The 21,313-nt window shown below is 38.9% G+C and overlaps 4 protein-coding genes across 4 annotated transcripts; 2 read left to right on the top strand and 2 right to left on the bottom strand.

The window, feature by feature from the left end:
- Positions 1 to 279, top strand: FOBCDRAFT_271883 (uncharacterized protein; the record flags this gene model as incomplete). The annotated part of the gene is made up of 2 exons (XM_059611465.1): positions 1 to 112; positions 173 to 279. 2 exons carry the CDS (start codon positions 1 to 3, stop codon positions 277 to 279), a joined length of 219 nt encoding a protein of 72 aa, XP_059464585.1.
- A 7,483-nt stretch (positions 280 to 7,762) lies between these two features.
- FOBCDRAFT_199471 (uncharacterized protein) lies at positions 7,763 to 8,541 on the bottom strand (the record flags this gene model as incomplete). Its single annotated transcript, XM_054704037.1, has 2 exons — positions 7,763 to 8,355; positions 8,496 to 8,541. The coding sequence occupies 2 exons, from the start codon at positions 8,539 to 8,541 to the stop codon at positions 7,763 to 7,765; spliced, it is 639 nt and encodes a 212-aa protein (XP_054560012.1).
- A 504-nt stretch (positions 8,542 to 9,045) lies between these two features.
- On the bottom strand, positions 9,046 to 10,577 carry FOBCDRAFT_199470 (uncharacterized protein; the record flags this gene model as incomplete). Its single annotated transcript, XM_059608949.1, has 3 exons — positions 9,046 to 9,403; positions 9,471 to 10,245; positions 10,319 to 10,577. 3 exons carry the CDS (start codon positions 10,575 to 10,577, stop codon positions 9,046 to 9,048), a joined length of 1,392 nt encoding a protein of 463 aa, XP_059467027.1.
- Positions 10,578 to 17,497: 6,920 nt separating this feature from the next.
- Positions 17,498 to 19,293, top strand: FOBCDRAFT_317677 (uncharacterized protein; the record flags this gene model as incomplete). Its single annotated transcript, XM_059612007.1, has 3 exons — positions 17,498 to 17,644; positions 18,584 to 18,642; positions 18,692 to 19,293. 3 exons carry the CDS (start codon positions 17,498 to 17,500, stop codon positions 18,984 to 18,986), a joined length of 501 nt encoding a protein of 166 aa, XP_059467026.1. The 3' UTR covers positions 18,987 to 19,293.
- Positions 19,294 to 21,313: the final 2,020 nt, after the last annotated feature.

Below are 21,313 nucleotides of genomic sequence, written 5' to 3'. Positions count from 1 at the left end.
ATGGCGTCCAACCAAAAGAACACTGCCACCGGCCAGAACGAAACCGCGGACTCCGTCCAGTTCGTCACGAACACCCTAGGCAACACGGTCGGCGGGGTCGTGGGCACGCTCGGTAACGTCACAGGAGCAGCGCTGCGCGGCGTGGGCAATACGCTGACAGGCGCGACGGGAGAGATCGGGCAGCCAGTCGGCAACGTGGTGGGCGGCATCGGGACAGGCGTCGAGAGTCTGCTCAACAACGTGGCTAAGCGTGTAGAGGAAGCCGGAAAGCAAAAGTAGGAGTAATGAGATAAAGTTATCATGTTTCTTTTCATGGCCGGATGATGGTGAGGATGCCTCTCACGGGGGGCTCTATATTGTCTTTCCTGTGGTTGCTACCGCTCCCGCAAGGGAGACTCTGACTAGCGAAAGGGGCGTTGATTCGCAAATACATAAATAAAAAGTACCTCCTTTATTAAGAACTTACTGTGCCGAGGAAGGTTTTATCCTCCCTTGCAGTGCGACTCCAAATCTTTAAATATCGGAAGAACAGTGACGTTATTTTCTACCTAAAAGTTATGTTTTTTTTAGCGACTCTGCCCCTATATCATTAATGAATCAGCTATTAAGAGGTTAGGATCCCCCATATTCTGAACAACACCCTCGGAAATTGAAGTCCAGGAAGGCGATCCGGGTTGCTTCTTGAAGACTTGCTTCTTCTCTACGCAACGCAGTACTAGACCGTTGTACCCTGCTATACAGTATTATTGATCCTCTCACTTTCACTGAAAGTGGACGTTTCGTGATGTCATTGGCTGATAATCCCTGTATTCACCCCGCATTCTACTTTCACTTCAAAAAGGGCTCTCAATACAAAAACCTCAAGCAAATTTCAAGTCAAAGCGGTGGTCCAGGCCTTTGATTGCTTAATTTCTTTGCTTCTTTTGTCCCCGAGTTTCGAGTTCAACCTTATTTGAGGGATCTGAACGTGTCGATGCGCATTGCTGCGATGCTGCTACTCTGATCCGAAATAGTATCCATTCAATCTGGCCATGCCTGTCCTCAGCTGTGCTAACACACTGGCTTCTCTCCGAGATAACCCATCGTACAATAGTTGAGTGTGCTTGCCTGGGAGTGCTGCATCAACTCTCTTCGAAAACTTCCCGACATTGCCTGGTAGGTGTCTACCGGTGCGCTGACTCATTCGGGCCCATATTCAGGGTCGTTGATCGCATTCTGGGAAACTTCCGAGCTGGGATGGAGCCGTCTCGGCCAGGGTGGGGAATCTATCTACATCTATCTACTGACACCCAAGGTAGATGGATGGGGCCCCTTAATAAAATCAGAAAACCTAAAACGCGAAACGCGTCGTGTTTCTGTTATCTGACCCCTGTTGAGTTTAATGAATGGCTCTGTTACTCCAAAACGAGACATTAACAATCATTATTATTTACTATATCCATGTGTCTATTATATATACATAGATCATCTGCTCAACTTCCGCTACCATCTATAGTGTCTATCACACAGATGATCATATAGAACTAGTCATGATGGCTCGCTTCTCGAACGACATAAGCGGAGATGACCAACAAGAACAACATAGCCATTCTACTCTGTTGAGACAATGTGGCTAAGGTGGTCCGACCTACTGGTGGCTGGGATGTGGATACTATGTAAGGAGCTGTGCTCCTCTCAGACACATGTAACTTAGGACTAACAATAATACAATTAACCCTTTTTACTTCAACACAAGGATTTGGGAGAAGCAATCACCTTCCTTAACATCAGGATCCTTTAAGATACCAAGGCCAAGAAGCTCTAGATCTGCCAGGATAGATATATCGATAAACTTTATACCAAGTTCGGGATCAATAAATCAATAAGAATGATAACTCCTCTTATTCCGTTATACTATCCCTAACCTTTTAAAGGACAGGCTACTATTTAATAGATAATAGAGATATAAGAAAAGGTAGGATTAGTTCTATATATAGTAGTAGTAATAAGACTAGATATTTCCTATACAGCTAGCTAGTTAAGCTAATTTACTATAAACCATTTACTAGAGTATTTATAGTATATAAATAAAGTTTTCTTATATCTCTAGATTATATAGTATTATACTATTAAGTTCTTAGGCTTTATAAATAAGGCTATAGTAATAGAGATAGGTAATAATAAAGTATTATAATAGTTAAGTAATATATTATTTACAGATAATCTAGAGACTTAAAGATCTACTTAGGGCTATCTTATAAAGATGTTTAATAGGGTAATTATATAGTAATCTTTAAAATAGAAGATTATAATTATATTAATAACTAAAGTAGAATTATTAGTACTATCTTATATAATAAGGAATATAATAGCTTTATATTAACTATTTAGTTAAATATAATTTAATTTAGAATACTAATTATATATCCTCTATAATACTTAATAAATAATAGGATTAGTTTAAAAAGAGAGACTATAACTAATAATAAAGTTAAGGCATATTAATGCCCATAATTACTGGCTAAGATAGATCTAATAAGATAGTAAAATTATAGTTTAATAGGTTTTAATAATAGATATACCTGCAGACGGTTTTATAAAACCTCTTTTAATAGAAAAGCATTCTTACTTTATAAAATAATTAGGTCTGGCTGATATTTTATCGTGCATTAATCTAGGACACGTTTCAGAGGAGGATATTAATTAGGATAATATGCAGATCTTATCTAATATAGATTAAAATCTCGGGGGTGGAGGGTGTCGCAGGCCGGGCATGGTCTCAACGAGCCTCAGGAACAACAGCCCTTTGTAATCAAGCTAGGTGATTTAAAGTAAAACCTACGGGATGGAATACCCCACACAGAAAAAAAGGACCAATTCACTACTACTGCTCATTATGAATGACCTGACCTTCAATTCATTTTAAGCACATCCAGAGCGACAATAAGTAATGGTAAGCAATCATCGGTTGCTAAGATTCCTTTCCAAAATAAAGTCCTCATAAACAATATTATGTCCCAATACACTGTTTGACCCATTCCCGAAACTCGCCACTAACCCAATTCCCTAATAATCTCAGAACAGCAAGCAAACGATACATATCCTCCACTGTTCCCGTCCCCCCAACATCAACAGGCCCAACAACATCATAATGCGTCCCATTATCGAACGCAAAATGCAATTCCCATCTCGCACAAACAACCAGCAAGACTGGCATAAGCAGGGTCTTGGTCGCTGCAAATTGGCAGTCCGTTCAAACCATGATGCTAGTCAAATTCCCAGTTGTACTTTGCCCTCTGAATGACGCTTCATGTCTGTTTTTGTCTCTAGGAAACTCCTGTTGGCTTGTACCGTAAATGCTCGCTCGTAGATTGATTGAATGTCTTTGGGCCCTCGCGCACATCCATAATGGTTTTTATGTCGGTGCTTAACCGCATGTCAGGCCGTAAAAGGAGAATATAATCAATCATCTTGCCGACATCAGTCTCTTCTCCTTTCCAAGCTGGTAGAAAATCCTTATCTATAGAAGCAGTTGTAATGTTTTCGGTGCAGATATCGGCAATGGTGGACATGGCGAGGCGAAGGGTTGGGCCCTGAATATGATAGTTCTATGCAGCCTCGGAGAGGTTCCACTTAATGAAATCTGTTGAGTCTTTTGACGATTTCGCGGATGGTGGTGAGTTCGTTGTATAAATTCATTTGATATTTTGTCTTATCATAGAAAGATATGAAGATCTGGGCTGCGCCCTCTTGTTGCTAAGCAGTCAAGTTCACAACGCGATGTTCGGTCGTGAACTTGGTATCAAAAGCTTGCAACTCCTCTTGCAAAAGGTCCTTCAGCTCTCGAGGTATATATCCAAGACCGCCAACGACATTCCATATGCTATTCCAGAGATTTAACGCCGCAGCATTGTTCGTTGCCTGTATCGTCTTTTTCATCCTCCCAGGCGCTGTCTCAATCCACTTGACACGCTTCGCGAGCTTCAGTAAGTTATCAGGGTTCTTAACCGGGCTTGTTGACCGCGTTCGGCTGGTGATTCTACTTCCTGTTCGGGTACTTCCAGCTCAAGATCTTGATGCAAGTGATGGTCTGCTGGCGTTGAGTTTGGCGACAGAAGGGCATAGAGTCACTTTAAATACCATCAAATCCTTCTAGGCAACATAGAATATTGAGTCATAGCGATAGGCAGAAGTCGTTGGGGCGTAGAATGATTAATGGTACCTAGCCAGGCTTCAGTACTAGCTTGGGACTTCCTGCTAGAAATAGCCCTGATTAATAGCTTTATTTAGCAGTAATAAGGAAACCTACGGTGGAAGCCAGAGAAATCTTAAGCAGAGTGGCAGTAGTATCTTATTTATTAGCTTATTGCAAAATATTAGCCGAGTAGTTAGTTAAGATAGGGATTTCAGACTAGGGATAAGTTTATGCCTATATTACAAAATGAATAGTTCTGTAATAAAAATCCTATTACTTATAAGGCTTGCAAAGAGATGCGGCTTAGGGAGATAAAGTCAAAGGAAAAACCTTTATCTGCAACTAGCAGCAACAGAGGGGAAATATAGAAATCCCGGTATAGCTATAAGTAATGCCAGGTATTTCTTTATACCTCTGGAAAATGTTAGGACTGGCATCACTTAAATTAGGCGGGGGCTTACGTACCTTGAGCTTGTGATTCGATGATTGGTTGGAATCCCTGCTCGTGACCTAAGTGTTGTCTTACGCCAGTCAAAAGGATACAGGTTGCCCATGTATGAACGGTCCCAGTGGGGCCGACCCGCCAGAAACGACCCCAGTAGTAGCCCCAAAAATCGTAATACCAGCGTGAAGAGCAGGTATGACCACCTGTTTTCTGTGTAAAATGAATTTTGTGGTCGATTAGTCGATGGCCTTCGCCAAGGAACAACATGAAACAGGGAAGGAGAGAGCCATATGGTCTGAAGCAGGCAGTATGCCACGAGCCACATTATAAACAGTATATTAGAACTTATATCCGCCAGAACCCAAACACCATTGCAACCTAGCACGACATCTACAACCGTATTACAGACAGCAAACATAAGCTGTATAAGGGTCAAAGCACTATACACGCTTTCGGTAACTAATTAGACAAGGAAGGGTTCTAAAACCAGATGTAACTTAATTTATATAACCGAGTTATAGGAGTATTGTTCACCTACCCAGAGTTATTAGCATACTTAAAAGCATATCTAGACCTGCTCTTCTTAGATTGCATATATAAGATAAACGAATATAGAATGCTGCTCCTTAATATCACCGGGGTAGATGCCTGCTAGTAATCTTCCTGTATTACTTTTATATTCCTAAGTGGTAAGAGCAAGGAGGACTATACCTAGGCCTTTAACTGACTTCGATTAATATATAAGCTTTGCAGTATAGCCTTACTATCTATTATCCTTATGGATAGGTGCCTCGCCTATATAAATGCTATTACTTACTGCTTTTCTACTATAATTTCGCTTTTATACCTCTGGCATACTAATAAGGCAATACTCTGCTACTATTAGCCACTCTTTATATACTATAACCAGGGGCCAGAGGCTTATCGCAAAAGTCTTAACAATTAGAATAACTTTTTCTAATTACTAGTATTTAATTATAAGATTAGTAAACAAGGAGACCTTCGATTAGCGCATTAAGGGGCTGGAAGAGCATTACTTACTATAATATTTTAAAGAAGTTAGGTATATTAAGGCCAACTAGCTTAATCTCTATAAGGAAAAGCTTATTAAGGCTTAGGTAAACTAATACCCTTATTTTAAAAATATAATAACCTTGCAGGTCAAAGGTATTTATATTCTTCTTAAGAGCTACCTAAGGAAATCTATATTAGACCTTTTCGAGGCTTAGAGGGCCATGAAGCTTGCATTACTTAATTAATTAGCTGAGCTAAGGTAGAATCAAGCCAAGCAGCAATTAAGTATGCTAATTAAGCTCTCTGGAGTCTTCTATAGTGCCGTATATGGCTGGGTATCTTATAAGGTTTTACGTAAGGTCAAAGAGCAGCGGAAACTATTCTTAAAAGAAGACCTACCCGTTTAAACTAGAACTTTCTCTAAATCTCATGGTCTCCCTTGCGCCCATATGCTTAAGGCGCTATAAGAGCAGGATTGGCCCCTTTGTCTGGAGTACTTCTATAGATACTGGCATCTTAGTCGCCCCGGGAATCCTCACCTACTACGTGAGCCTCGTCAGCATATTAATCGAATAGCTAACAACTCAGTAAAGCCACGGTCAAGCATTCGACGGGAGCCTAGTGCTTTCGAGGTAGTTAAGGCAGCTACACAACCCAGAGCGCAGCCTATATGCAGCAAATACCACGCAACAGGCCATAGAATGAATTCGTGCCCTTTGCGGCACACAGTGATTTCACAACCGGCCACAATAAATATGCCGGTAGAGACACCAATATTGACAGCCATGTTTAATCTGCTAACAGTAGCCGATGCTTCAACAATCGCGTTATTGCCAGTGATAATAAATAGCCCGGTAGCAGTAGAATCATCGGTAGAAGCGATAGCAGTAACACCAGTCCTGCGGTATAATGACCTACAAGCTATCTACCAGAGATACACTACAGCAAGACACGATTAGTAAAAGGCGCAGCCGCCTGGTAGCACCAAGAACGATCAGCAGTATCATAAGGCGATAGGTCTACCTTTATAGTATAGTAAAGCCGACTATGACTGGTGCCTCGACTGGAAGCAAATGACTAGGTGCTGTGAGATGCCAACAGGCTCTAGGGAATAGACCAAAGAAGAGATGATGACCTACCTTGACTGGGACAAGTCAAAAAACGATCATCTCGATGTCAAAGTAGCCGACGAGATAGTAGTCGCACCATTCTCGAGCAGAAGAGGGTCAGGGGAGATATGGGGAGCATGTGAGGAAGATAGTGACGAGCAGCAGGCATTGTATTCAGCTCTGTAGCCGATTACACCCCACATAACGACCTCACAACGCCATTTCATATGGCAATCTGGCCGCAATCCCTTCGCACTAATCCGGTCTTCACAAGCCCGTAGTCGTTTCTCGTTGTAGTTATCGTAGTGTTAGCCATCGCCGCTTACATAATGCCCACGGGTACCCGTGGAACTTTTGGAGCCACCGGTGCCCGTGTCCCTATGGGCCCCCGGGGCGAGTAACCTCCTGAAGGGCTGTACCGCTTAAAGGGATAGGTTACTTCGGCTGTTTGCAACTATTACAGAGTAGGCGTAGCTGAACGTTTTGCCCGTCAGGTTAAAATGACAATGCAAAGCGAGCTATGATGTATATACTTCTCAGGCAACTAGTTGACTTCTGCGTCTAATGTCATAATTACGCAAGAGGTCCCTGGTATCTCCGTTAAGCTCCAGCCCATGCGGCCAAAAACAAAAACCATAAAAGCATCTGGCAGAATATATTGGCCGCCACAAAACCGCCACAGAACTGTACTCGACTAGTCAATCAGGTTGTATGAGATGAGAATTCCACTACAAAAACCACCTTGCTTTGAGAAGGGCGTGTAGACCGGTTCTTAACTAACTGAAGCTTTGAACTGCCAGTGTTATGATATCCAGCCACTGGCAACTAACAAACGTAATGTGAGCTGAAGTTTATTGCGTCAATTGTCATGCGAAGAATCTTAGTAGGTCTACAGCGCAAAGCCACTTACACACACAGGCAACCCACAAACCAATCCTCCACCGTACCGGTAACAGGTAGAAATAACGAGGGGTACAGTACGGCTCCCTCTTCTACCTCTATAGATTGTTTCGTCCACGTTCATTGGTGGCCCGTAACGCTGGTGCTTGAGGAGCTGGTGTTGTTGCAAGGGAGGATCAAGGTGGGTGCGCTGGTTGGGACACAATCGGCTCCATAAGCATTGACTGTTGATGATGGGGTCGAGAAATTGGAGGGGGTAGAGCAGGGAGTGGTGCTCGCCCAAGATTCGCAGTGATTGGGTAGAGGGACGTATTGTTGGCTGTGGTCGAAGAAGGAGTTGTAGTCGCCAGGGAATGGCGATTCGCACGTACTAGGAATAGCATGGCTACCAGTACTAAGATTGTGGTCGTAGACTTTTGAGGTTAACGAGAGCTGTCGTGGAGTTAAATCTGGTACAGAGTAAGGTGATGAAGTCATCGGCGCTCCTGTATTGCTCTTGAGTCGAATTAGTTCTTCCTCCAGCGCCTTGTTGCGACGCAACAGCTCTTTGACAGTCTGATCGCTGCTCTGATTGCTCTTGAGCTCCTTCAAATCGCGCTCCAACCGCTCGATGTGCTCCTTCGTGCGGGTGCGGATGATCCTCTGGGCCTCTCGATCTCTGGCTCTTTTGCGGGCCAGTTGTGAGGGGTTAAGGGTAGAAACACTTCGGGTGCCTGCATAACGTTGTGTTAGTATGGTAAGAGTAGTCCGTCTTGCTTTTGCTCTATTCCTGTATACTATAAGGCGCCCTTGATTCATTACATGGGACCAATACAGCATGACTAACAATCAAACGAGGGAAAGGGCAACATACACTTTCGCTTAGGCTTGACGGGCCCTGCTAAAAGTGATCGGGTCATGTTAATTATGTTTGATAAGGTGGGGGAAATAAATTGATAAAGCGAGAATTAGAAGAGGAGGATGAGGAGGATACTGTGGTGATGTTGACGATCTCCGTTTATTATTGGCGGGCTTGACGTTTCTGAGGATCGTAATGGCGGTAGTAAGCCATGACTGTCAACGACTTTATGTTAAATTTCGACCACGAGCAGTGAATCATGAATTATAAAGGCTTTGTTTTGCCTCAATGTGTGCAAGGAATCGCTTGTGGTCTCTCCTCATGTCTCCTGAGCGTATGATCGTAGGTTTCCGCCAAAACAAGATCATCGCGGAGTGTTGCCCCATATAGCAAAGGCGAAAAAAGGTAGTAATAATCAATTGTGGCCCAGCCACATTTGCTTACGTTTTATTTGCATTGCTGTAAGGCGTGTGCAGTAGTTCGAGAATAAATGGTCGTCTGATTGTGAGCCAATACCGACGGTTGGGATGTTATATGAGGCCACAAAAGCCATTCCAATTTCCAGCTAGACGAGCGCTAGGGAGATTAAGGACAGCGCCCACCAGGATCTAGGACGGCAACGGTTAAGGCATATATTGGACTGATCGACAATGGTCTTGAGTGGCCGCATTCGGCGACTGTCACCATAGCTATCGTATACACTGTTCAGAACGGCGTATGACAGCCCGTTGTACCCGATTTGCCTTCCTTGGCCCACGAAGTTTGAGATGCACCTGTCAAAGCTAGTCTGTTGGGCACAGCCTTGATTCCATGGTGCCTCCTCTCTCCCTTGTGACCACCATTTCGGATGCTCTGGCGGGTTCTGACTGTCCACCCATTCTCTTACTGCCTCTACATTCCACATCCAGCGAGATATGGACTTCCTACATACGAACACCTAAGTAAGGTATACTCTGAGACGCCACGGCCTTATGGGTGGCTGAAACTTACCGGCTTCGATCTGCAGAAACGGGATTTCGATCGAGAATGGAGAATAAGATAAATAGTGGAAACCAGCTGATAAGAATACCGAATGCGAGTGAGTAGGTCGTCGTCCTCTCGCCAATGTCCGCAAATGCCAGCACGACGGAGACAGCGTAGGCGATGAAGAAGAGGAATATGCTGAGAAAAGTCGGATACACCCCTCGGCGCTGCAGCATTCTCAAATGAAATGCCATTTCCTGGAGGAGTTGTCTGGTCCATCTTGTGGCTTTTTGTTCTGGTGTGGGTTGATTGCTTATCTGTTGGGGCTCGACTTTGTCGATATGGATCCTTTTGCTATCGATTATGTTACATATAGGATTAAATAGGCCATATATCAGGGTTTCCAGAAAATGCCGGTCCGGGTCGTCTAGGTGTAGAAGCTTGAACTGGCCTATGCAACAGAGAATATAGTATGCATCCTTCTTTAGCGGCTGTAGGGCGTGATTCCTAGATATGCCTTGACCCGAAGGCAGAGTTTCGTGGAAGCATTTTCGAGTCTGATGGATGTTAAATAACGTCGCAGTAAGAGCAGTTTGTGGAGATCCGAGCCAATTCAGTAGCGCGCCGACCGTCCTACAGAATTTGCGTTCATACCAAGGTGCTCGGGGGTTCCTATTATGGAGCGAATCGTAAGGGAGGGCAGCAAGCAATGCGATGATCGGAAGGATCCAGTTAGAGATAATGCTAAGAGTCCGAGAGATGTCCGTTGTCCAATACCAGTCGATAGGATCTTCGCAGATGACTTTGCAGCATTTTTACATGGAAAATTAGCGGAAGCAGACCGCTGCGGCCAGTCAGGGCTCAGCGACACATACCTTGGGTCGTGAGCGTGGTGAAGCTGTTTCTCGACGTCTGCGCATACTCGATGTTCATGCCCCGCACTGGGCCAGTATACAAGAATGGGGCGACTGTGTCGTTGTTAATTGCGCCGAAGGTTTCGGTGCCATTTAAGATGCGATCAAGGCGGATCTTGCATCTGTCGAACTTATCGAGATCTTGACCAATCGCACGTCTAAAAAGAATTGTCACCGTCAAGAGGCACCAATGTAGAGGCTGGTACCGCCAAGACAGCATGTTCAATGGCCTCACTGAGTAATTCTTGTCGGGGCTATGTTCAAGACTTAAGGTCTGTTAGGTTTAAATCAAGAAGGATCGGCAGCCTGCTTGATATAGGGGCCCAGCATATCGCAATACCCTAAACCAGCTGGCCCGTTTGCTGTGTGTCAGTAGCAATTTCTCCAGGACTTTCTTGCCAGTGATTTAGCCGGCCTCCGTCAAACGTAGCACGACCGATCACGCGCCCCCGCAACCCTAGCAACCACAGTAAGCCATCACAGCTCGACTAAGGCCATATGCAGTTCAGATATTAAAGTGCAGAACTGTTTTGGTGTTAGGGAAGGTATGAGCATCAGGTAGCAATGGGTATACGCATTTTTAGGAATATTAACTAAGAAAATGCCAGATCTTGCCAGTTTTATCCGCCTTGGCTGTTGCTAGTAGATAAGAAACTCATAGGTCTTTGTACCATACAAAAAAGACGGGCTCGTGTATACCTAATACCTACAATCTAGCAGCCAGTTTCTTCCTCCCAGGGCGAATAGATAATGCAGGTCATCTATTTTAGACAAGAGACCACGGCCAATGATTCCCAATATGGTCGCACTTGCTACTAAGTCAACGCTTTCTGCCATAAGCGCCCCACCATGATTTCTCATGCATCTTCTTTCGAGGCAACAGCGTCTTGCCACCTCTCACATCTTAGCTTAAGGGCCGCTTAATTCTACATATGTTGTGGACTAAACGCTAGTGACGGCCTGGTAGCCATATGTCCCCGCTACGACTTAATCAGCAGCCAGCTGGCAATCAGGCACCTATCCAGTATGTGCTCATATCCATCCTACTTGCCAGACCATCCCTACAATGTGGCTGTTGTGGCTTCAGTCGGTGAAACAGGGGGCCAATCGGGCCTCCGATAGGCGTTTCTATTGAAATTAAAAACGATAATTGATCAGCGTAGTTTCCTCTTTCCTCGGAGAGGAGATAACGTGCAGTACTGCTCTGATCGCTGTTGGGAAATTCCTGTATGTTTAGCATCTGCCTGTTGTCTTTTAGTTAGCGGGACAGTGCTACTAATTAGGCTAACTTTCTCGCATTCGAGCCGCTTGGCTTATAACAGTGCCGTTAGGGTCTCTATGATAAGACGAGATTTCTCTGCTTATAACTAAGGTAGTAGCTAAAGTGATTCGACGCATGAGAGTTGAGACGCAGTCGGCGGCCCAATTTCCGTTGGGTTAAAGAGATGACGTCTAAATTTAACAACGAGTGGTTAGAATGATTTCCCTGGTTCCTACAGGACACTACAAAGCTTATGGAGGCATAGGTAGACCAACTAAGGTGACATCTGTCGACACCCTTGCCTTGGCGCAACATTGGACCGTTCTGCCTCAGCCCCTCGTTGTAAGCCATAATGTAGTAGTTTTCATCTCGTAATCGTGGACACGCAGTTGCGATCAGAGCCCCACCATAGCCACCCACAATGCCATGGACTATCTGGCTGCAACGATGGATGACGTCCCCTGCCGGACTCAAATATCACAGAGGGTCAATTGGTCAATGATCAACGCTCGGACCTCCTTCGAACAGACGGCAGTTAATGAGCTGCCTCCGCAAACTTGCAGCTGGCCAGTATGCCTAATAACAACTTAACGCTAATATAGTATGCAGGGTAGGCATAAAAATTACCTTATAACTAAGGAATATATATAGCTAATAATTACCTATTTAATCCCCTTATTTTAAATTACTTACCTATATTTATTAGGTTATTATAAGTATTATTACATGCCTAATGGCCTTATATATTAGCTGTATAATTAGCTGCCTGCTATTTAGTTCCTATATATAGACTAATATATATTAAAGTCTGCCTTACTTACCTTAGCATAAGGGCAATTATAACTGCAGCCAGTTAAGTAAGCTATTTTTAAGCCTTTAATAGGGTTTATATTAAACTGAAAATAGTAATAGATTAAGATTATTTTCTTTCCCCCCTAAGAGCTTTAGAAATTATTTAAATTAGCTAATAGGATAAAGAGTTTTATACTAGCTAGCTCTATTATATTATAATAATCTCTAATATCCCTTAATAGTTTACCTTTCAGCTAATATTAATACTAAAAGTAGGATTTAATATTAGTATTAAGTTAAATAGCTATCTTATAGAGCTATTAAAGTAATATTTAATATTACTTATTTAATTAAATATAACCTATTATACTATTATTAATTAACTTTATTTTATCTTATTATTTTTTATAATTAAATAAAATAAGTAATGAATATTATTTTATTTATATTTCTACTTAATATTAACCTTATAAATTTATTATAATAATAAATTTAACTTAAATTACTTATAAATAATACCTAGGCCTAAATATTAATATACTTATTAGTATTAAAATAAAAAGAATCCTCCTAATACTTATTCTTATAAGTATTTTTACTTATTTTAATATCTAAACTTTATAAATTTATAATTTCCTAGTTATTACTTTTAGAGCACTTAGGATTTATAATCTTATAATAATTACTATAATATCTCTATAAGATATATAAAACCTCTTATTTATAAATTATAGCTTTATTTAGTTTAATACCTAAAATCTTAAATATCTTATTAAGAGAAGTTATTTATTATATAGCTATTACTTAGAGCTCCTTCTTAATAAATAGTAATAATCTAAGCCTTTTCTACTTTTAGATTTTCTCCTTTATTATCTTTACTTCCTAGATAAAACTATTAATAATATCTTAGTATATTTTATTTAAGTCCTTTAACTTAATACTAATAGGTATTAAAAGCCTAGGTAATTATAAGGGCAGCTTTAATAGCTAATAATTAGGCAGCTCTTTAAAGGCCTTTTTATTCTTATTATTATTTACTATAAACCTATTATTTAAAGTTATAACGCCATTCTTATTATTACCTTTTATAATATAAGATTTCTTTCTTTATTATCTAGCAGGTAAAGATATATATAGTAATATTATAGTAATTACATCCTAACCCTTTGGCTTCTTACTGGCTTGCTATAATTAGGGCTTAGAAAACTTATTAGTTATGCCCTCTTCTGGTACTTAAATCGATAACATAAGCTTCTATTACCCTAAGAGAAATAGGCAGTATATTACTCTGAGTTTTAGATACTGGATTACCATGCCATGATTTCCGACTTAGTTATTCTTATAAAATGCCTCCTCGGCTAATAATTTATTAAGTATTTAAATAAGCTAATACTTCTTAAGGCTCTTTACTATTTTATACTAGTTATCTAAGTAATATGCCTTATAGGAGGGATACTTCCTCCCTATAAGGATATTAGTATATTATATTACTATAATTTACCTCTGCGCTTAAATAACCTAGATAGTAGCTATAATATACTTAGAAACTCTTATTACGTAAAAGTTAAACTAGCTTTAAATTATTATAAGTTATATAATATTATAATATAATAAAATCCTTATTAAAAAAATAAAGAATTTTAACTTATTAGTAATTAGACTTATTATTATAAAATACTATAATATAATTAAGTATAAATATTTAGTGCCTTTTTTACTTATTATTATCCTTACTATTAATAATTAACTTCTTTAGAATCCTTATATCCTACTTATTATAAAAAAGAATATAATTAAAGGGATTTCTATTTCTACCTATATAACCTATCTCCTAATAATATAAGGGTATTTAAATATAAATATTTCTTAATTAATATTATTAAGAAACTATACATCCCTATAAGTCTCTATAATATATAAAAATCTAAGACCCTCTATCTATTAGAGTCTATTAAGCTGACTTTAATTTGGTTAAAGTTAAAGATCTTATTAATAACTGCCAGACTTTTATATAAGGCCTCTAAAGTATAAGAACTAAAGGTATTAAAGAAATATAAATATAATTTAAGTATATTCTTATATTATAAAGTAAGGGTATTAAAGGTTATAAATTATTTTAAATATAATATATAATTTATTAATATTTTATTATAGGTAATATAATATAGTTTCTATTATAAAGTTATAATATAAAGAGTTCTAATTAGCTAGTATTATAAAATACTTATCTTATAATTACTAAGTATAGAACTTTATATTAATAGTATTAAAAAGGCTATTAGAAATATAATACTTTTCCCTAATATTAAATAACTTTTTTATTAACCCTAATAAAGTAAAATAGTAATAAAGCTTAGTATATAAGTATATTTTTATTATAATAATAGCTAATAACTAAGGGCGCCCCTAATTAATTCCTAAGTTTATTATAACTTTTTATTTAATATAAGGGTTTTAATTATAGTATTAATAAATAAATAAATATTTCTTACTGCAAAAACCTCTTTAATACTATAGTAAAAGTAAGAATATAGAAGTCTAGCTTTATACTATAGGGATTACTTACCTGTTTTAATAGTTAGGTTTTTAGTATTATAAAATATATTAAAAGGATAAAATATTTACCTCTTAACTTCTTAGGCAGTAATATTATTCTATGCTAAATATAAGTATAATTAGAGATAATAATACTTATATAAAAGCATCTTAGCCAGAGTATATATTAAATTATTAATATTACCATTTAATATACCTTTATTACTAATTAATATACCTTAAGATACCTATTAAGGATAGGTCTTCTTTCTTATATTAAAATAGAAGTCTGCTATAATATACTTTTTATTAATTATATAGGTCTAGTAATTTTAGAATTACACTATTATTTATAATTAGGTAATATCCTTTATTAAGACCTTTAAGTTCCTAGCTTATAGAAGTATAGTAATATTATAGAAGTAATAGAAACTAGGTTCTTAAACTGCATACTAAATAAAAGCCTATATAGCTCCTAAAGACTTAAGTAAGAGGTAATACTTAAGCTATTACTCTTAAGTAATTAGATATACTCTTTAGGTAAGTATCTTAATACTATAAGTAGTAGTATTATACTTATTATAATTATAGCTTAAGTGGTAATATTAGATATAAGAATTATTATAATAGTTATAAATAATAGGAAGTAATATATTATCCTTCTATATATAGAAATCTTTATCTTAGAGCTAATTAGACTTTTACTTTTCCTAGTATAAGTTAGGGAATAATAAGTATAATAATATCTCTTTAAATCTAATAAGGTAATTAAAAGTATAATAGGGGATTTAATATATAGGATAGTAGATTTAGTATTAGTTTCATATTATATCTAGGTATTATATTAGTCTTAGGCAGAGGTAGAGATTTAATTACAGGTCTAAAATACTAGGTATAGGGTATAAAAAGTAGTTTTAGTTAGCTCCCTATGCCTATATCTAGTCACCTTTTTTATAATATCAGCACATTACAACAAACCCTTATTATAGTAGAGGGATAAATTGCATTATATAGTTTAGATTACAAGTTTAAAGCCGTTATAGTAATTATTATAGTAACTTAGTTCTTAATAGTAAGATCTAAATAATAATTATATTTTAATTAATAATAAGACTATTTAGTAGTATAATATATGCTCTTATGGCGCTTTACGTAAAAAGATGCATTGCATTCTAGGATAAACCCTTATTTAAATTAGCTCTACACCTTAGCAATAATTAACCCTACTAGGTTTAAAGTGGGTTAATAAAATTAACTCTACTAAAGTTGATTTTAGACTATGGGACTAGGCAGCAAGAGGATCGGATACCCTCTATGAAGCCATATTTAGCCAAGAATAAAGAGAGAACTTTATTGCTGCTTCCTGTCAGACATTACGTGTATTCGGTTCATTGATGTGAATTGGTGTATTCATCTTGTGTTCTGTTGTAATCTACCCCTTAGAGGCTTTTACCATTTCGGCTATAGTCTTAAAGTATCCCTGCTTGCACGGGAGGCCCCAGCACCTGTTCAACACTTCCTTCCTCCTAATCGACGCAACCGAAATTACTAAACGCTATAAGGTTTAAGAGCGCGGTCGTCTAGATGGTTGGCATGGGCCTTTGTGGAAGAAACGCGGCATATTTCGCGTTCTCGGTGTACAGGCCCAGATGGAAATGCGGCGTATTTCCAGAGGGGAAATTTAGAATAAGAAAATGGAGATTCTGATTAGTGCAGAAGTGGAAATGCGGCGCATTTCTGGTCTACCTGCTTGATTAGGGCTTGTTTCTCTTAGCTTAACTAACTATAATCTTCCTGGGGCGTAAGGAGGTTGTGAGGATAGTGACGCGGCAGCAGCAGAGTGCGATATATTCGATAGTTGCCTTACTTCCATTCACGCCTCTCCAGAAGGATTCAAGTAAATTGAAGGAGTTCAAGGCGACGCTAACTTTCCACAGCGTTCATCCAAATTCAAGTACGTCTTTCATTATGAAGGCGGATCTCATAGTTACTCCATTCCTCTTAGCGATCCTGTAATAAAAGCAGCTTTATTATAGAAATTTGGCAAATATCAGCGGCGATTATGCGGTGTGACTAAAATAATGTATTTTCCAGAAATATCTATCTAATGCATATAAATCCAGCTGACTTTATACCTAAATGGCAGGTATCTAATAACTATTTACGCCGCAATATTAATGCTTTAGTTTGTCTTTTTCCAAAATGGCAGTTCATACTTGTATAAATATAGACCAATGTGGTTGGCTTAAGCTTCTTTACCCCGCAACCTTACGGTAGCATTTGAGAGTGGGTCAGAGGGTATCGTGGCACCAATAAATCTCCAGCTCCAGATGCCAGATCATCCAAGATACAATTTGAAGTTCCAGACTTGCCAATGTTATATTTGCAACAATAAAAATTACTTTGAGTTTGCTTCGTTCTAATAGAAGATATGCATAAACCACTATACTACTTCTGCGATCTCCTTGCCACAAGCTCTGCCAAGAAAAAGATTTGAAGATGGTAAAATTGCAGATATAACTGCGGAGACGTCCTTGCACGACGAGATTGCCATGATTGAAGAACGGTTCTCGCAGTTGCTGCTCGCCGACCATAGTCCGGGTGCTGGGGGTGCCGCCGAGCACCCGGCGGCACAGCTTCAGCATCCACACCGCACAGTCGGACACACCGCTGCGATTCAGCGCGGCGATGAAATCCTGGTAGCTGTTGTAGATGCGTTCCAGGAACTTCTGCGAGACAGGATTTAGTTCAAGGAACTTCTGCAAGGCGGGGTTTTGTTCCAGGAACTTCTGCATGGTAGGGCTGGAGTCGTCGTTTATAACAGGCCCTGCGACTCCTACCAGCTCCACTTTGGGTCCGACAGGAGCCCCTAGCTGCCTCTTCTCGTTGGTAACGCATGTGCATCAGATAGCCCCGGCGTAGGCGCTCGAATGCCCATCAGAGCCAGGACAACCTGACGGAGTGGGGCTTGCAGGACCTGCCTCCGACACTGAGATCATCCTCACCCTTCACCATCAATGAATGCGGAATGCATCGCTGATGGCGGAATGCGATAGTCACATCAGTTCTGAAATGTCTACGTTAGGCGCCGTGCTTTATAGCCTATGCGTGGCCTGTCAGCAGTTCGCGTATTGGCTGGTGTGCTTTCAGACACGGTGTGCATTTGCCATCATTTACAGCTGTGCGCTGGGCTCTATTTAAGCTTTTAAGCTGGAGAATTTATGGCCGATTACTAGCTGGGATCCTTTTAGCCTGGAAGAAGGAAGGCGTAGAGCCAGAAAGCTATTAAAGGCTGATTTGGGCTAGTTCGTCGGGGCAATATCCCTTAAAGGAGGTCATTGAGGGGCTAGATAACCTCTGAAGCCAAGGATAGGAGCTACAATTTTCGGTAGATCCGAGCACATATCAGCATTCCTGGCAATAAGGCTGCAAGTCTAAGCAGCAAAGAAAGCCGCCAGATACGACCCTATTACCGTAAGACCAAGGGTTATTCGGATAGAAGCTTCATCCGCTGACAGGTTACACGCCCAATTGCTGAACACATACCCATGGCTTCCCTCAGTCCCTCAACATATTTATTAGGCCTGTAGACTCCAACTTCTGTTTATAAATACCGCTCAGATTGACGCCCTTCCCAGCTAACAGCAAACCCGACTTATATATCACCTTATACAACAGCACAGCATCCTCCCCACTTGTATGTCCTTGTCACGCACGTCGCTGCTTTATACTTACTGTTTTTCTAGATCTATTACAATGGTTAAACCAACCTTCGTTGTCTACGCTCTAGCCACTGTGGCTGGTGTCCAGGCGTGCAAGAAGACCTGCACCAGTACCGGCGAAGTGAGCGGACGCTGCAACTATAAATGCACCGACGCATGCCCCGATCTGGGACCGACGGCGGCCCGCAATAAGTTTCTTTCTGCCCTCCTGGAGGATTATGATTGCCGGAAATCGGGAGCTGCCGGTCTATCCTGCAAGAAGACTGCCGCTTTTGGTTCCTGCGGCTCCCACTACTGGAAATGCGGTGACGATTGTTAGGCTGGCTCTACCATACTTCTCCGCGCCATTGATATCATCAGGGTGTTTGCAACACCCGACGGGGAACGATATAGTTTAGCTGGAAATTTGGCCCGTTTATTAAAGGGAACTAAATCCCTTTTTGTGTTGCCAACTACCAGTCACAAAATGGTGGGGGACAGATGAGATGATGGGGGTTATACTATGCCAAGAGATGCCGATGCTAGCTACTTATTTCCAACCCATTCTATCAATTATATTAAAGCTCTAAGATATTCCTCCTAATATCACCCCTGTTATGTATTACGAATATAAGCAGAATTTAAACATGGGTTATAACTTTTTCCGACTAAAAATACCAATTAATTAAGGCAGCACTAGATGTAACAGTTGTGCTAGACCGCTATACCAATGGGCAAAAGATTAGTTAATAATCGCTATTGCAACTGCTGGGCACACTAGCTGCTCTTTTAAGCTAATCGTTGTCTAAAGGACTAGGCCGTAACACAATCCATAAGGCCTGTCCCGAGCCGTTGGAATCCAAGCCAGAAGGTTAAATGTTTATCTGGTGTTATTATGTTTAGCATTATCATGGGATCAATCTTATGAATTTGACCTAAACTGAGTTTATTCTGAGTTTTCCTTTCTTCTCTCAGCTATTAAAACTTCTAGCTGCCTAGATCTTCTAGTTAATAAAACCTTTATTTAACCTTTCTGCTATAGTGTATATATAATCCTTCTTAAAGTTATTTAATAACTCTAATTATTAACTTTTCTAGTTACTTACTCTAGCCCTCTCTTAGCTTTTAGGGCTTTCTATAATACTATAATATCTAGTAACTAGTTAATATTTTCCTTCAGGGCTACTATAGCTGCTATAGCTACCTTATCCTCCTTATTCTCTTTATCCTCTTTATCCTCTTTATCCTTTTTAGCTATTTTATATATTAGCTTCTTTAGTTCTTTAGCCTTAAAATAAGAAAATTTCTTAAGGTTTATAATATATAAATTATCTACAGCTATATAGAATAACTATACTATATATAATAAGCATATTAATTAGATAGGCATATTAATTAAGATTCTTTACCTTCTTTAAATAAATTATAATAAAAATATAATAGACTATCTAATTAATTAAAATTAATTACTATGCTCATCTCCAGAGGCCTTAATACCCTCCTAACAGGTTCTTGCATTATGTCCAGCCTTGCCGCAAGTCCCACAGCGCCGAACCCTAAGTCGCGCCGAACCCTAAGTCGCGCCGAACTTCCTTAACCACCACTTAGGGTTAAGGTTAGGGTTAGATTGGATTCTTTGCATTTGGCCCTCTAATAGTCATATCTCCGCTGAAAACGCGTTTTAAGCTCTGGTTGCCGTCTAATAAAACTTTTAGCCTAGCGCTTGCCCACTGGTGGCGGCGTTGCAGCCAGAAAGCAGTTAATTTGCCATTTCTTTAATACTAAGCATCTTAGGAGCAAATCCTCATAAGTCTAGGTCGAGAATACACTAAACTATAACCTGTTCCTCTAGATTACTTAGTTTCCGTTGCTTTAGAACCTAATCTAAACAGACTTATATATAACTATTATAGTAATAGAGGGTTAAGAAGTTAACCTTATAGATCTTTGCAGCTTATTGCAGACTTAATTTAGGGTCAGCCTAATAGGCCTAAAGTGCAAGGAGGATTTAAGCCTATTTATTAGATTAAGATATATTATTTAGTTTAGAATTAATTAATTAGATAGTTAGATATAAGGTTAAGGGATTTTTAATTAGTATGCTTATCTAATTAATATATATATCTTATATATTATTAGTATTAAAAATAGTAATATAAATATAATATTTATTCTTAATTATAATAAAAGTATAATATATTTATTAAAGGCTTTAATAATTAGTTAGAGGTTTAAAAGTTTATTAAATTTTTAATATAACTTTTAGTAATATTAAATAAGCAGTAAAAGATAATAAAGTAATTTTAAATATTTTTTTAAGCTTTTATATTTATATTATTTTTACTAATATTAATTTAATATATTTAAATACTACCTTATATTTTATTTTTATTTTTAAAAGATAAACTTAAGGTATTTATATCTTTTTTTAATATTTTCTTTTAGGTAAGCCTTAAGACTTTATTATAATATAAGATTTAATAGGTATTATAAATACTTTAAGGTATAAAGCTTATATTATAGAAAAAGAATATTATATTCTAATTAGTTATATTAGTTATCTAAAGTATATTTTTATAACTTATAGTCCTTTAATTAGTTTATTTAATATAGCAGCTAGCTAACCCCTAAGGCTATTTTATACTGCCTTATATATATCTATTTAAA

Source organism: Fusarium oxysporum, chromosome III (assembly GCF_013085055.1).
Source record: "Fusarium oxysporum Fo47 chromosome III, complete sequence".
In the NCBI taxonomy this organism is placed as follows: domain Eukaryota; kingdom Fungi; phylum Ascomycota; class Sordariomycetes; order Hypocreales; family Nectriaceae; genus Fusarium; species Fusarium oxysporum.
Note: the sequence above shows the minus strand (reverse complement) of the source record. Positions and strands in the feature narration are given on the sequence as shown.